This window comes from Bufo gargarizans, chromosome 1 (genome assembly GCF_014858855.1).
Source record: "Bufo gargarizans isolate SCDJY-AF-19 chromosome 1, ASM1485885v1, whole genome shotgun sequence".
Classification (NCBI taxonomy): domain Eukaryota; kingdom Metazoa; phylum Chordata; class Amphibia; order Anura; family Bufonidae; genus Bufo; species Bufo gargarizans.
Window position 1 is genome coordinate 65,465,135 of NC_058080.1, and position 14,591 is coordinate 65,479,725.

The 14,591-nt window shown below is 39.8% G+C and overlaps 1 protein-coding gene across 1 annotated transcript in view; it reads right to left on the bottom strand.

Moving 5' to 3' along the window:
* Positions 1–14,591, bottom strand: part of SORCS2 (sortilin related VPS10 domain containing receptor 2) — an 896,202-nt gene that overhangs the window by 587,563 nt on the left and 294,048 nt on the right. The window contains exon 2 of the mRNA XM_044280630.1: positions 5,682–5,749. Coding sequence (XP_044136565.1) covers positions 5,682–5,749 — 68 coding nt within the window. The remainder of the gene's footprint in view (positions 1–5,681; positions 5,750–14,591) is intronic.

Genomic DNA, 14,591 nt, shown 5'->3' on the forward strand with positions numbered 1-14,591 from the left:
CTGCCGATAATCAGAAAATGATATCAAGCCACGGCACTCCAATATTCCTTGTTCTTTCCTTATTTTATTGCACCTAACACAGCAACGTTTCGACCTTGCGGACTTTATCAAGCTCACAATGCTGATGAAAGATGCCCATCTGCCGACAAACGAGTGTTTGCTCTTTCATCGGCTGATTGGCGTCTCAAATCTCTCGATTATACAGTGTAAATATCAAGAACAAGTGTTCCAAAAGGGCCCTAACTTTGGATGACCTGGCATGTTTGTGCTTTAAAGTGTTAACCCAATTATTTCAATACGGACTGTGCAATGCCTTATTTCACCTGTGGGGGTGCTGCAGAGAAATTGAACACTGACTCACAGATTATATCTGATCACTGGGTGTCACAGCATCGGGAGAGCATGAAATCAGCTTTTTGTTGGTCACCCTTCTAATAAAAAGGGATTGCCCAAAGAAGACAATCACTTAAAAAAAACGTTTCCCCACTTTTTTGTCCTTTTTTGTCCTTTTTTGTCCTTTTTGCTGGTTTGTAGTCAAAAACATTATAAAATGAAACCTCTATGAGATGAGCACCCTTAATAGTAATGAAAAGTGGTCATTAGGTGGGTGGCAATAAGCAAAGAATATGAGAGAATTCAAAATCCATTAAAAATCTTGTCTGGTTTAAGAGTGGTCTTCTCAAACGGGTGGCCTTCTGGAGATGTTTACATGTATCTTTTATTGGTGCTTCCATAGTTACTGTAGATTTCATAGGAAATCTGGGAAACAATGTCATAATCTTATAGTTCAGAGGTACTCAACTACTTTTAGGAGAAGTCCACTAATCGACACGTTTTGTAGAAAATCAGACCAGAACCTAAAATTAAATTAAGCCTCCAGACCTGTAAACCCATTCAGACCCCAAACAAGACAAGTTAATTCAGACCCAGACCAAACCGTATATATTATATATTCTACTTTAAGGCACAACCACACAAAATGTCTTGATGTTGATCAGACCCTGGAGATCGTTCGATTCTTGACTTAAGACCTGTCATTCTAGATGCATTGGATCAGACACCACCCTCCTCCATTGCATCTATGGGCACTGACACTACAGTGGGCCTCCATGAAGATATCCATCTGATACATCTGATATATATGTACCATCTCCTAATCCTCCTTTCATTTGGGGCAACCCACTTTCACAAGTCCTCACTTACATACAGATTGTTCAGTAGGCCACTATTGTGCTCTAGCTGCAGGGGCTAAAACCACCAGGTTCTGAAATGTACTAGGCCACCCCTGGGATATCAAAAAGTGTCCAGAGACACCCTTGGCCCTCTGAATTAGGAAATAGAGGGGATGGCAGAGAAAGAAGGAGGAGCAAGGGAGCACAGAGTGACTTGGGTCCGCCCTCTGTGCACTTAATTGACCATTTGCATATGGGTTAAAAGTACTTTTTCTCGAATTAAGCAATGCATCGTTAAGTTAAAGATATCATTACTGATAGCTGTGGTAGCCCCACAAGGGATTCACCTGGTTTATCAGTGAATTTCCTGCTGACAGACTCCCTTTAAAGAATCTGACGTAGGAGCTACGGTCCCATTCTTCTTTAATGTCCAAATCAGTAGTCCACAAATGAACTGAGAGAAAGATGAGGGATGGCTGTTCCTATGAAAGCCTCTCAGTAGCATAATAGTATAAATGAATAGAGTGCCTGTCCACACCAGGAAAACCCCACATTGGAGCCTAATCCCCCCTAGGAATGATAGAAGTACCACCGCACCCACAACTTTCATGATAGCCCATTTTGCAATTTTAATGGAAAATAAAACCAACAAGAAGCAATCTGATATATTTACATAGTGGGCATTAATAACCAGCAGAAGTCAATGAAGAAGGATGTTCTAAATAGCATCCTGGACCAGACATTGAAAAGTAATGATAGTGTTAAATCAGTTTTTTCCGGATGTTCTCACATATACGTTTGAAAGACCACGGAAAGGTCAATATTAATAGCATTACTGAATTAAATATTTAAGGAGAGCGCTCAAGAGACATCTTTTTACAAAGATCATTACACAGTCATAAATTAGAAACTCGAAAGAAATCAGCTTGAGAAAAAATATAGTCTAAAATCTATCTATGTATCTATCTATCTATCTATCAGATAGATATTGATAGATTATAGATAGATAGATAGATAGATAGATAGATAGATATGAAATAGATTGATATTAGATCGGTAGATATTAGATAGATAGATATTAGATAGATAGATCGATAGATAGATAGATAGACAATAGATAGATATGAGATAGATAGATATTAGATATATAGATAGATGATAGATAATAGATTGTAGATAGATAGATAGACAATAGATAGATAACAGATATGAAGATAGATAGTGTCACCGCCGGCCCTAGGAGAGATCTTAGAAGTTCAAATAGATGGAAGACTCAGGAGTCTATCTGACAGATCTCTTGTTTTCATTGTTGCTGACAGGTTTCCACCCTTCGCAGATGCTGCTCATTATCAGTCAGGTGGCTCTTTATATGTTCCGCCTCTCACTTGTTTCCTTGCGACTGTTAGCTCTTCTGTGGAGTGCTCTGCTTGTGTGGTGGTTCTCCTGTTCCAGTTACATCTCAAGCTAAGTCCTTTCCATTTTCTTGGTGTGTCTGTCCTGACTGGGCTTTAGGGAGACACTAGCTCCTTCAGTTTGAAAGGAGCCAGTTGCCTCTTTCCCTGTTCCCTAAGCTGAGGGGTTGGTGCAGTGTTTCAGCAGTCTCAGGTTCCTGTGCATGTGCATTTCTACCATTAAGATTTGCACATGTTGTTAGCAGCTTAGGGTGAGTATCAGGGAATGCTAGGAGGTGACCTCTTTATTCCCTAGGTTTGGGGCCTAGTCTGTTGTTGTTTAGTTGTGGTTCCCTTTGGTTGTCTTTCCTTATCCGTACTTCACATGACAGATAGATAGATATTAGATAGATAGAAAATGTAGATAGATTGTAGATATTAGATAGATTGTAGATAGATAGATAGATAAATATGAGCTAGAAAGATAATTAGATTTATAGATATTGGATAGATATTACATAGAGAGATAGATGATAGACATTAAGGATGAGTGAACCAATTCAGTTCGGTCCGAACGTTGCTATTTTTCGGACAACAGACGAACCCGAATACTTTCAGGTAAATTTTTGGACGAATCCACTAAAATGGTGTGTAGCGCCATTTTAGTGCCCATGTTGGTGGGAAAAAAGCATTAGAGAGGAAGAAGAAAGGTTCTCACATGACCATGAGAGGATGTGAGGGGAGGGCTTGCCCTGATTGGCTCATGCGATGCATGATGATGTCACCATGCTGGCAGGCGTGCACCAGATTTCGCGCAGGAAGTTAGCCGCTGCGGACTCTAGATAGATAGAGATATCGATCGAGCACCATCCTAAATTTTTTATTACAAGTCTGCTTGGTATATACTGAATCCAAGGAGAAAAGTGAGTTGTAGTATTATGTGCAAACTACAGCATATAGCGATATTTTGTGAACTCTTCTATAAACCTGACATGGATGTTGTCACTACATGCGGTTTGTGCTTTCAGTGCCATGGCACAGCTCCCGATGCGGTACACAGTAAGAACAGAAAATCTCAGCATTCTCTACACAGGACATCACATGCCGAACAGATGGAAAATACAGAAAAGTCTTCATTCACATCACCTTTATAAAGTAATATCAGCCATAAAACATAGCGCTGAGAGCAGCATTGTAATATACAAGTCAATAGTCCACGGAGGCCCATAGTCACGCATTCATAAAACAGCTATGATTTCCATTTGTGTCAAGCCGTTTAAAACATGTGTTTGCTGTTGTGGTAATTTTCCACACATATGAAAATAATCTCTGCTCTGAGTCCACAGAGTAGCGGGATCGCAAGGAGATGAAATGGCGAGGTTATCAGCATCAGAACGTCTGAGCTCCTAGCATCCGACAGTCTCCTGTCTATACATCTGCATCCAGCCCATAAAGCTCCACAGCATGAGAAGGTCAACACATCTGATACTAATATCTGCATGAAAGACTGGAAAATACTCGTGTCATGGAATAATGGGCACTACTGGAGGCGGGGAACCCAAAACAGGCTGTATCTAGGCTCAGATCCAAATCCTACCCGACTTTTGTTACATCATTTATTATACAATGTGGAGATAGCAGATTGCAATAACCTTTTGAAGAAAAGTTTGACATTATTTTGCTAAGTATATGACCACCATATGGACGCCATTCTCTATCTCTGTAGCCACATGTATCAGGATGAACAGTGGTGCTCCGATCTGATAGGGAGCTGTAGGCAATACACGTGCCGCCATATTGAGCATCCTGTGGCACCGCATTACAGGGATAGTCTATGTCTATGTAATACGGCCTCCAATTGAAATCTCTGTATGACATCTTCTAACATCGAAAGCATGCAGAGGTACAGCATAGAGGTTGATGGGTGCCCTATTATGTCTCCAAACAACTCAGAGGTGTAAACAAATTGACAGCACTCCAAAATTGCAGGTGAAATATTATGTGATTTATTCAGCCGGACACAATTTTAGGCAACGTTTCAGGCTATATGTAGACCTTCATTAGGCCCAATGGATATGAACAAGTGGTTGAGGAGCCGGCGCCAGCTCCAAACAACTCTAAAGGTAGTGGTGTATGTAGCCATAATATGGCCATTATACTATAAGCATATAAAAGAGTGAAAATTTTGAACATTTCGACAGCAAAATGTATATAATCATGTCATTCCGATACTTCTTATTGACACTGGACTATATAATATGTAACTGATAAGCCCAACATGGCCATTGCTGGTCAAACACCACAGTTGATATGTTGACTGACAATTTCCAATATGAACCATCCCAGCTAATGCCGATATAACAATATGAGAGTCATATTTCCATACATTTCATTCATGAACTGCGCTCTTAATAATTAACGGACAGAATAAGATAAACCAACAATTGCAACAAAATTCCAACATTTTTTGAAAAATGTATTGACGCAATATAACATTACATGCATCACATTTGACTTCTCATGAAAGTGCTTCAAAGGGAGCTTGTCAGCAGGTTAGACCATGCACTAGGTAGGGGTCGGAGAGAACTGACATGCATACCTTTTGTGAAACTTCTCTCATCAGGAGTAATGTGAATATGAAGTTTTGATCTGACAGATTCTGCTTTCTCAAGTGTCCAGAAGGTGGAGCTTTTCTTATCAGTAGTGTGAATATAAGGTTTTATTCTGCCAGATTCTGCTATATTAAATGTCCAAAAGGTGGAGATTTACTTATCTTACAGAATCGTATAGATTCTGCTATATTAAGTGGCCAGGAAGTGAAGCTTCACTGTGAAGTGCTATCTGCATTGAGCTGCTTCACAGCATCTGCTCTCTGCTCTTAGTGAGAACTGTGGTGGTCTGCTAATCGAATGCTACAGCTGTCACTAAAAGCAAAGATGAGGAGTTGTGAAACACCACCTTCTGGACAGAATCTGGAAGAATAAAACATCATATCCATACTTCTCCTGATAATAAAAGCTACACAAAAGGTTTAACAGTTAAGGATGGTCAAAATACTGACAGATACCCTTGAAGCACATTCAGTAAGCTACACAAAGAAAGTATAGACATTTCCTACCTCCATAAAGAGCTCTCAAGAACCTTCCCCATGTCAGAGTGATAGTTCTTAGTCAGTATGAGGATGACCTGTAGAAGAGATGGAGATATTAGTATAGTGTATTGACCATATAAACTTTTATCAGTTAGCTGCATGCCAATACATACATTATAAATGATACCAGAGTAGCCCATCAGAGAACTAAGAGAACCTCTTGTGGGCCTACAATCTAAGACACAGGCTCCAAAGGTTTATCAGAAAACAACCCCATTTGGAGGGTTAGCCAGTCACTAGGGTCTCTTTCCTTTGTACAAATAACCTTTTAGATGTCATTGATGATAAAGAATGGCCTGATTGTTCAATAGTATCAAAGATTACAATGTCATTATAAGTGGACAAGCATATGCTCTGTAAAGAGGGAGGCTAGACGCTCAGCATAATGTTCCCCTATTGGGCCAGAAGATACAACCCAGCAGAAAAGTTAAGTAAGGACAAGTAAGAACAGGAATGTTAAACATTTTTATAATATACGTTTTTAGGGAAAGATGTTTTGTGTACCAGAAAACAGGGTGTAGAGAGTCTTAGAAAAGATCTAACTGAGCATTAGTGAGGAGAGTCTATCTTCAGTCTTCAGATCTACTGAGCGCTGAAGACACCTGTGTGTAACATACAGAGGCTTCCAGTCTGACTCCTGTCACTACCCTAGTCTCTGACTATGGACATGTTCTCTATCACTGCCCATCACCCTGCCTATCTGACTTGTTACACACAGGTGTCTTCAGTGATCGGTAGAACTGAAGACTGAAGTCAGACTCTCCTTAGTAACACTCAGTTAGAGCTTTCTTAAGAAAACACTTTATACCCTCTTTTCCAGTACAAAGAAATATCTTTCCCTAATAAAGTAAATTACAAAAATGTTTAAAATCCCTGTACCTACAGTATATTAAAAATACAATTAAATGACCCTTACACTTTAAAGGGGTTCTCCAGGAATTAAGAAAATGAAAATACTTAAATAATACTTTATTATAAATATATTCCCAAATACCTTTCATTAGTTATAATGGCTCGTTTGTCTATGGAGCAATCATTAGGGGAAATAAAATGGCCGCCGTCCTATTAGTACACACAACACCTGTCCTAATCACACAGGAGGACAAGTTACTTCAAAACACTGAGGTAAAGAGCTGCCTCATCCAACTCTATGTTCTGCTTGTCAGGGGTTATAATCCTGAATACAGCGGATAAGATCTTCAGCTGAATCTCTGTGGGAATGGAGTTCATGAGGAGACATGAAGTACAGAGAGGATGGACAGGACAGACAGTGGTAATGTGGGGCTGTGGTAATAGAGACTGCATACAAGTGCTGCTCATTACCCACATCCCCACCTCCTCTCTGTACTTCATGTCTCCTCATGATCTCCATTCCTACAGAAATTCAGCTGAAGATCTTATCATCTGTATTCAGGCTCATAATCCCTGACAAGCAGAGCAGAGAGGATGAGGCAGCTCTTTAGCTCAGTGTTGTGAAGTAACGTGCTGCTGTGTGATTAGGACAGGTTTTGTGGGTACTAATAGGGCGGCGGCCATTTTATTTTGCCTGATTGCTTTCCAGACAAAACGAGCCATAATAGCTAATGAAAGGTATTTGGGAATATATTTATAATAAAGTAATATTTAAGTATTTATTAATTTTCTTAATTCCTGGAAAACCTCTTTAAGTATGAAAACTGACAAGTGGCCGTGAGATTGTGCTGATGCAAACAACACTTCAATATAACTAAGTGCTCGTTACATAATCCTGACCCTGTGAGCAATTACTGCTGATAATGTTCTTAGTCAGGAGTCAGCCGGTCATCGGGTTTGACCCAGGTGGAAAAAAAAAATTCCTTAATGTTCTGACAGTATCTGTAGCTGCCAGTAGCTACGGGGGCTATATGTGCCAGTCAGTGAACCAAACTGGCCCCTTTAGATAAAATGAATGGAAAATAAAAAATTACATGAGTTTGGGATGAATTCTGTCCAGTGCTTTGTCTGAGAACCAGTACTGCTCCTAGTTAGCTTAGTTGTAATTACATTTCACCTACATTGAGAACAGTTTCTTTCAGCTATTTATTACAATTACTATTATACAATACTATTATTTGTGCCAGGAGGTATCTACAGTATTTTGTCTACCCCTTGCAGACAGTTTGCTCCAGCAGAAACCTCCTTACACTTTCATCAGCAGTGGAGACCAAGCAAGTTTTAACCCTCCTCGTCAGCCAATACTGTTCTCTTAAAGGCAGGGATTAGGAAAGAGAGACCCTTGTATTCTAGTCAAGATTTCTGCCACAGTTTTGTTAGGAACCTAGGATTCTCTAGGACTTAGGATAGGCCATCAGTTTGATCCATGAAGGTTCAACCTCCAGGACCACAAGGATTGATAAAACAAGGTTGTATTGGCCATACATCTGGCAAAGGCTTTAGGTAATTTATTTTCAGACACTTTTCCAAGTAGGAAATGGGTCGAAAGTCTTTTTGCTTGAGTTGAATTACTATAAAGCAAATTCTGCATCCCAGTGTATCGAATTTTCCCAGAAATTTGGATCAAAGTCCACTTTGGACACTTCGATTCACTCAACCCTACTACCAAATGATGATGAAATTGGCCGATTTCAGTCTACTGGGTACAGGCAATTTTACAAATCAAGTATATTAAACAACAGAGACATACAATAGACAGTAAGACAAAGACATAGAAGCATAAAAATCTGGATTTTTGCATGCCCCTTTGTCCTAATTTGTCATTCTTCTGAGAAGAACACACTATTAGGCCTCTTGCACACGACCGTATGTATTTCGCGGTCTGCAAAAAACAGATCCGCAAAAAATACGGATGACATCCGTGTACATTCCGTATTACGGCTGGCCCCTAATAAAACAGTCCTATCCGTAATGCGGACAATAATAGGACATCTCCTATTTTTTTTTTGCGGAACGGAAAAACGGAAACGGAATGCACACGGAGTACCTTCCATTTTTTGTGCGGACCCATTGAAATGAATGGTTCCGTATACGCTCCGCAAAAAAATAAATGGAACAGAAACGGAATGAAAATACGTTCGTGTGCAAGAGGCCTTAATACGAGTTTTGCATTTTGTCTGAGTTTTTAGCTTCTGCCCTATTTTCTAGAAAAGATCTCCTATTAATAGCTCAAGGATTAGAGATTTCAGCGAACCAAGAATTCCCATGGTTGTGCTTGATTCTACATGTAAATATAGATTGTACACGGGTCGTTTATGTCAAAAACTCTATCTCTACATGTAAACTCTTCTTCATCATGTTCATCAACGTAAAAGAAAATAGTCTCTCTTTCATCTCCTGCTCGTTCTCTCCAACCTCTGGTGGGAAGCTTTCTGCAGCAGAAACCTTCCCAGATGTCCTGTCGGGGACAGGCCCCTGCTTTCTCATTAAGACTCTGCAAGAGTTTTTGAGGAGCTCAAACGGTTTCTCCTTGACCTTAATAGTGCCCGTATTTGTCCCTATTTTTTTAAAGAAATAACTTAGACAACCCCATTAATAATCAACAACCTTCCTAAAAGGATCTTCTTTTCTAGAACAGTGTCGCTCTTGTCTGCTGGCCGTTTCTGGTATTGGAGCCCAGCCCCATTCACTTGCCTTGAGTTACGATACCAGACTCGGCTGATGGACACGGATGGTGGTGCTGCTATAAAATAAACAGACTTTAAAATTAATATCTTTCAAAGTCAGACTCAGAAAGTCTCTCTGTGGATATATTTCAAAGTCAAGCTCAGGATTGTCTAGACAGAAAGGTTTCCAGTGTTTGCTGTTCTGATTACGCAAATTAAAATGCTCGATCACAAAAAGGATAAACCATTTGGAAATTAAACCACGTCATCTTCAGCACAAGCAATTGAAATGCCCATCGCCAGCAGTACACTAACTCAAACACAACTCTTCATCAATCTTTCTAGAAGAGAGGAGGCCCCACAGCCAAGATCACATTGAGTCTCCAGATATGGTGCCAGGGTATGCTACCCAGGACAGAAGGGCCTAGTGTTTGTATTCATGACCCTTTTCACTGTTTTCTTCCTGTTTCTTAATGGAGGGTAGTCCTGCACAGGTTCTCACCACCCGTTAGCAAAAGGGATGGGACCAAAAGTGATCAGTGCACCCTTATTTCTTCCCTTTGCTCACTAAGCACCTACTATCCCTTGGTGATTTACAGGGACAGGCTTCTAGGGACTGCTGGAATCTTGCATTGTGCACCAGAATTTTGGCATGTGCACTGTGCATCATCTTGTACCTTCCCTGGAGAGAAGTGTGCTGCACATGAGCAGAATATCTGGTGCATGGTGAGCACTTGAGATTATGGGGTCAGGCAAGAGCAGTTCTCAGAAGCCTGTTCCTTCTCTATGTGGTCTGGAAATCTGAGAAGAAATGATACATGGCAGTACAGTATCTGTGGTAAAGTAGACTTCTACTGAAAACAACGGAGGTGGCTTTAGAAGAACTTGCTTTGTCTTCTCTTGAGAGCTGTCTTAATACTAGCGAAGAATATAAAATAACAGAAAATGATCTAGTTGTGAGATATTCTCTTTACTTCATTACAAGGGCTCTCCCTGGTGTTCAATCTGTATAGTACTGTGGATATCCAAATACTGTGGTGGACACACATGCTCAGTTCCATCCTTCAACTGCCACCAACCATATCTACTGTTGGAAGCTGTGACAGTTAAAGGGAGAGAGCTGCAGCATGAGGACACACAAGCTGGGAGAGAACTTCAGAAGAAAAACAATACAACCCAAAAGCTGTGATAAGGAAAGTGCTGCAGCAGAAAGTACGCGCCCTCTAAGTTGTCATAGGGAGAGAGCTGTAGCAGAAAGGAAACGTGCTTAGGGCTATGTCAGGGGGAGAGCTGCATCAGAAAGGACACACACCCCATCAGTGATACAGAGAGAGCTGCAGCAAAAAAAGAAAGACAAGCCCCCTGAGCTTTCATAGGGAGAGCGTTGCAGCAGAAAGGACACACACCCCTGGACTGTGATAGAGCTGCAGCAGAAAGAACATGCCCATGAGCTAGCAGAGTACTTAAAGCAATGAATGGGGAGAGCTCAGGGTCCATGTGAGATACAAGGATGGTACTAACTTCGTTAAAAGGAGTTTTTCATGTGCCATATGAGGTCTGATTTTCAATTTTTCCAACGCCCCTGGCATAACCCATTTAAGATGCCTATTACTGACAAAATGCTACCTTATATATACATATACAGCTCCTCATAAATGTATCTAGAAGAAATCACACTGTACAGGTAGACTCCCCTCCATCAGGACAGAAGGGCCAGGTCTTCATTTCCATGACTCATGCTTCCCTGCACCCAGTTCAAAGAGGGTGACTTTGCACGCCCTTCGATGTAGCACATATTTTAGAAATATAAAATAACAAGAAATTGGAGTCAGTGAAATTAGATGCATCGGCCATTGCTGACTAATCCACGTATGTGATTAAATTGTCTAACGCCACTCACACTATTTGTGGCCGGGGCAGACTGAGACATTAGCATATAAATAGATTTACAATATAAAATGATGTGCGCTCTTCTTCTTGTCTTTTAAGAAATAGAGATAACCATTCCCGAATCTGCAAACTAGAGCATTTGGATAAATATACAGCCACTAATCAAAGGGAACTTTATTATTCCCATCCAATGTGTTTGCATGCATTGAAATATGAAATTAGCTCTTGTTTGCCCTGGCAGACCGCAGAGAACCTTGAATGATGTGGTCCGGGTTTCTTTGTTCTCAGATGTTGCAATGGTTTTCTAAGCAAATGTCACAACATTTAGAAAGTTCAAAGAGAGACAGTTACTAGGTATCTACTGGAAGAAAGCCATGGCTTATAGAATTTAGGACCCTAATACTTTAAGTATGAGCAGTAGTAATAATGTAGAATCCACTCTGTAGCACAAGTTCTTCCAGAGCTGTTGTCCATTAGTTGACAAAGCTATTTAATACTGTAAAATCACCCAAAATTGCAGTGCAAAATGGTCTTTACAATTGTCTTCACGTCACCAAAGTGAAACCAAAACAAATAGACCTCATTGAGAAGACAGCCATGCATTTAGACAAGATCCTTCAGCCTGTGATGGATCTTCAGTGACCTGCTAACCCATGTATTTTGGACCTCTTATTTCAGGGGTAGAGGTTCTCCTTGCCGAGATCCAGCTGGTGTCGGGAGTCTTACAAGCAATGCTCCCTGTGAAAAAAGTATCTCTCTAAAAAATTATCTCTCCTCCTTAGCTAGATAGTTTTCTGACCCTTTTTATGGGAGGACCACTGTGGGTGGCATGGTGGCTCAGTAGTTAACGCTGTTGTCTTGCAGCAATGGGGGCCTGGGCTGGAACTCAACCATTGCACATGAAGTTTGTACGTTCTCACCGTGTTCGCTGTGGTTTCCTTAGGGTTTTTCTGTTTCTTCCCACACTCCAAAACATAGTGATAGGGTCATTAGCTTCCATAGAAATTGGCCTTAGGGTGTGTTTCAGATCAGATTGTATATATGTCAACGAGAGCAAAAAAATAGGCCATTTTTTACTGTAAAATGTTGTGGTCAACTTAAAGTTTTTACTGTAGCCGAATAGGTCAGGAGTAGAGATTAGCAAATCGGTTATAACAAATCTATTTGTCTCATGAGCAGGACTTCTTTACCTGTAGGGGGCTGTCTCCACAAGAAACGAAGGGCTGCCGCTAGATTGACAGAGCTGGACATTTAACCCGACCATGACAATTTCCTCCCTGACAATCTAGCAGCAGGTGAGGGCTTCTTCAGCTATGGAGACAGCCCCCCCCCCCCCCCCCACAGGTAAAGAAGTCCTGTTGATGACACAAATCTATTCGTTAGAATCTATTTGCTTGTCTCTTGTCAGGAGATTATATATTGGACAGTACTAATGGAATTAAATAAAGTGATTATTGTGACTACCATGGAATGCAGGAGGTTTTGGGGCCACTAACTCAGGTTGGCCTCATGTTTGCTCCTCAAGAGTGGTGTAAGACTGCACAAGTCTTCTCTTTCCCAGAGGATAGGGATATAAGGACCTCCTCCACATTGTATGAACACACCTTAGCCCTCAGTTACTGGGGTGAGGGCCAGAACGTGAATTAGCATGCTTTCGGGAAAATCATGTGATCTGTCAGCCCAGGCTTTGGAATTAAATAGGGAATATACCATGTGACCAATATAATTTCTAGGAACATTACAGCAAATCTCCGGTAAAGAACACAGGAGCCAAGAAGACAGATTATGTTGTTTTGCAAATATTTGACCATTTGCCATGGACCATAGAAGACAGAAAGATTCCCATGAGTAACAATATTAAAGAACTAAACAACTTTGCAATAATTTACATTTTTAGTTCAAAGAATAGGCGAGCCATTCATGTACATTTGCTTAAAAGAAATCCTAAAAAGCCTAAATAATACAAATAATTACAAAATAATACAAATAAAAAAAATTACACAATATTACAGTAGAAACAAAAGATAAAATACCGTAATACATTGGGGAAAATGGAAAAATAATTCAACAGAAAAAAGGAAATAAAGTATAACAGGAAAGTGATAAAGGAACACAATACAAAGTTCACAAAATAATGGAACAGGAAGAAATATAACAAAACAAAATACAAAAATGATACTACAGAAAAGTAAAAAATGAAAATGATACTTCAGGAAAAATGGAAAAACTGCACAGAATAATGGAAAAAGATATGAAAAAAATGTAACATAAATACGACAAAGTAATACAATAGATACATTGATACAATAAAATAAATAAATTTAAAAAGCAAAAGAAATTATACAAAAAATAAAAATTTAAAACTTCAAAACAGAAAAATGAAAACCAATAACGCAGAAAAATAAAGTAATCCCATTGAAAACAATTACAAAATATATCAGAAAAAAATCAAAAATACTACAACAGAAAAAAATTATAAAATACTAAAAATTCGGGAGAATGACTCTCAACCATGTGTTATCATCATTGACCTTTTGTCTTCTAATAACTCCTGCTTCTTTGTCCCTCCGGAGTGATGTCACCTTCTCACCCTAGACTAAGGGTGGCATGTGTTTTCCACATTAGTGGGTGATCTGCAGAGTGCAGATGCTTGTTTACAGCAGTTTTGTGGTTGCCTCTGAGGTTAAGAGCTGAGCCAGTAGCAGCAGAACAGCAGACGGGAAGAGGCACTTGTTACACAGATGTTTGCACTCATACATGATCACAGGATTACATCCAAGAGCCATTTACTTTCAGGACGTGCACAGGAGAAGATTTCCTTTATGTGTTATTATTGCTACTTTGTATAAATGATAAATAATCCATGGTACAGGGTGAGCCAAAATACATGGAATTGCCCTATATAATTTTAAGTTTAAAGACGATGTCTTTCCAAATGGGGTGGGGTCATGGGTAAGCGGTGGTCTTTAACCTATGGTTTCTTAGCTGTTCAAAAGCTACATGCTGAATTCTGGTTCCTTAACATGGATTTCTTCAATGTTCTCCAGTCTATCTATCTATCTCATATTTATCTTCTATATATTTATCTATCTATCTAGTTAAAGTTTTGGAATGGCCAAGTGAAAGTCCTGACCATAATCCATTAGAAGTGTTGGTGAAGAACCTGGAGCGAGCAGTTCATGGGAGGAAACACACCAACTGTTTTGTACAGAAGAATGGGCTAAAATTCCTCCGAGCCGATGTGCAGAACTAATCAATAATCACCAGAAACGTTTAGTTGCAGTTACTGATGTACAAGTGGTCACAGCAGATACTGAAAGCAAAGGTTCACTTACTTTTACCACTCACAGACATGTGATATTGGATAATTTTCCTTAATAAATAATGTCAATGACCAAGTCTAATATTT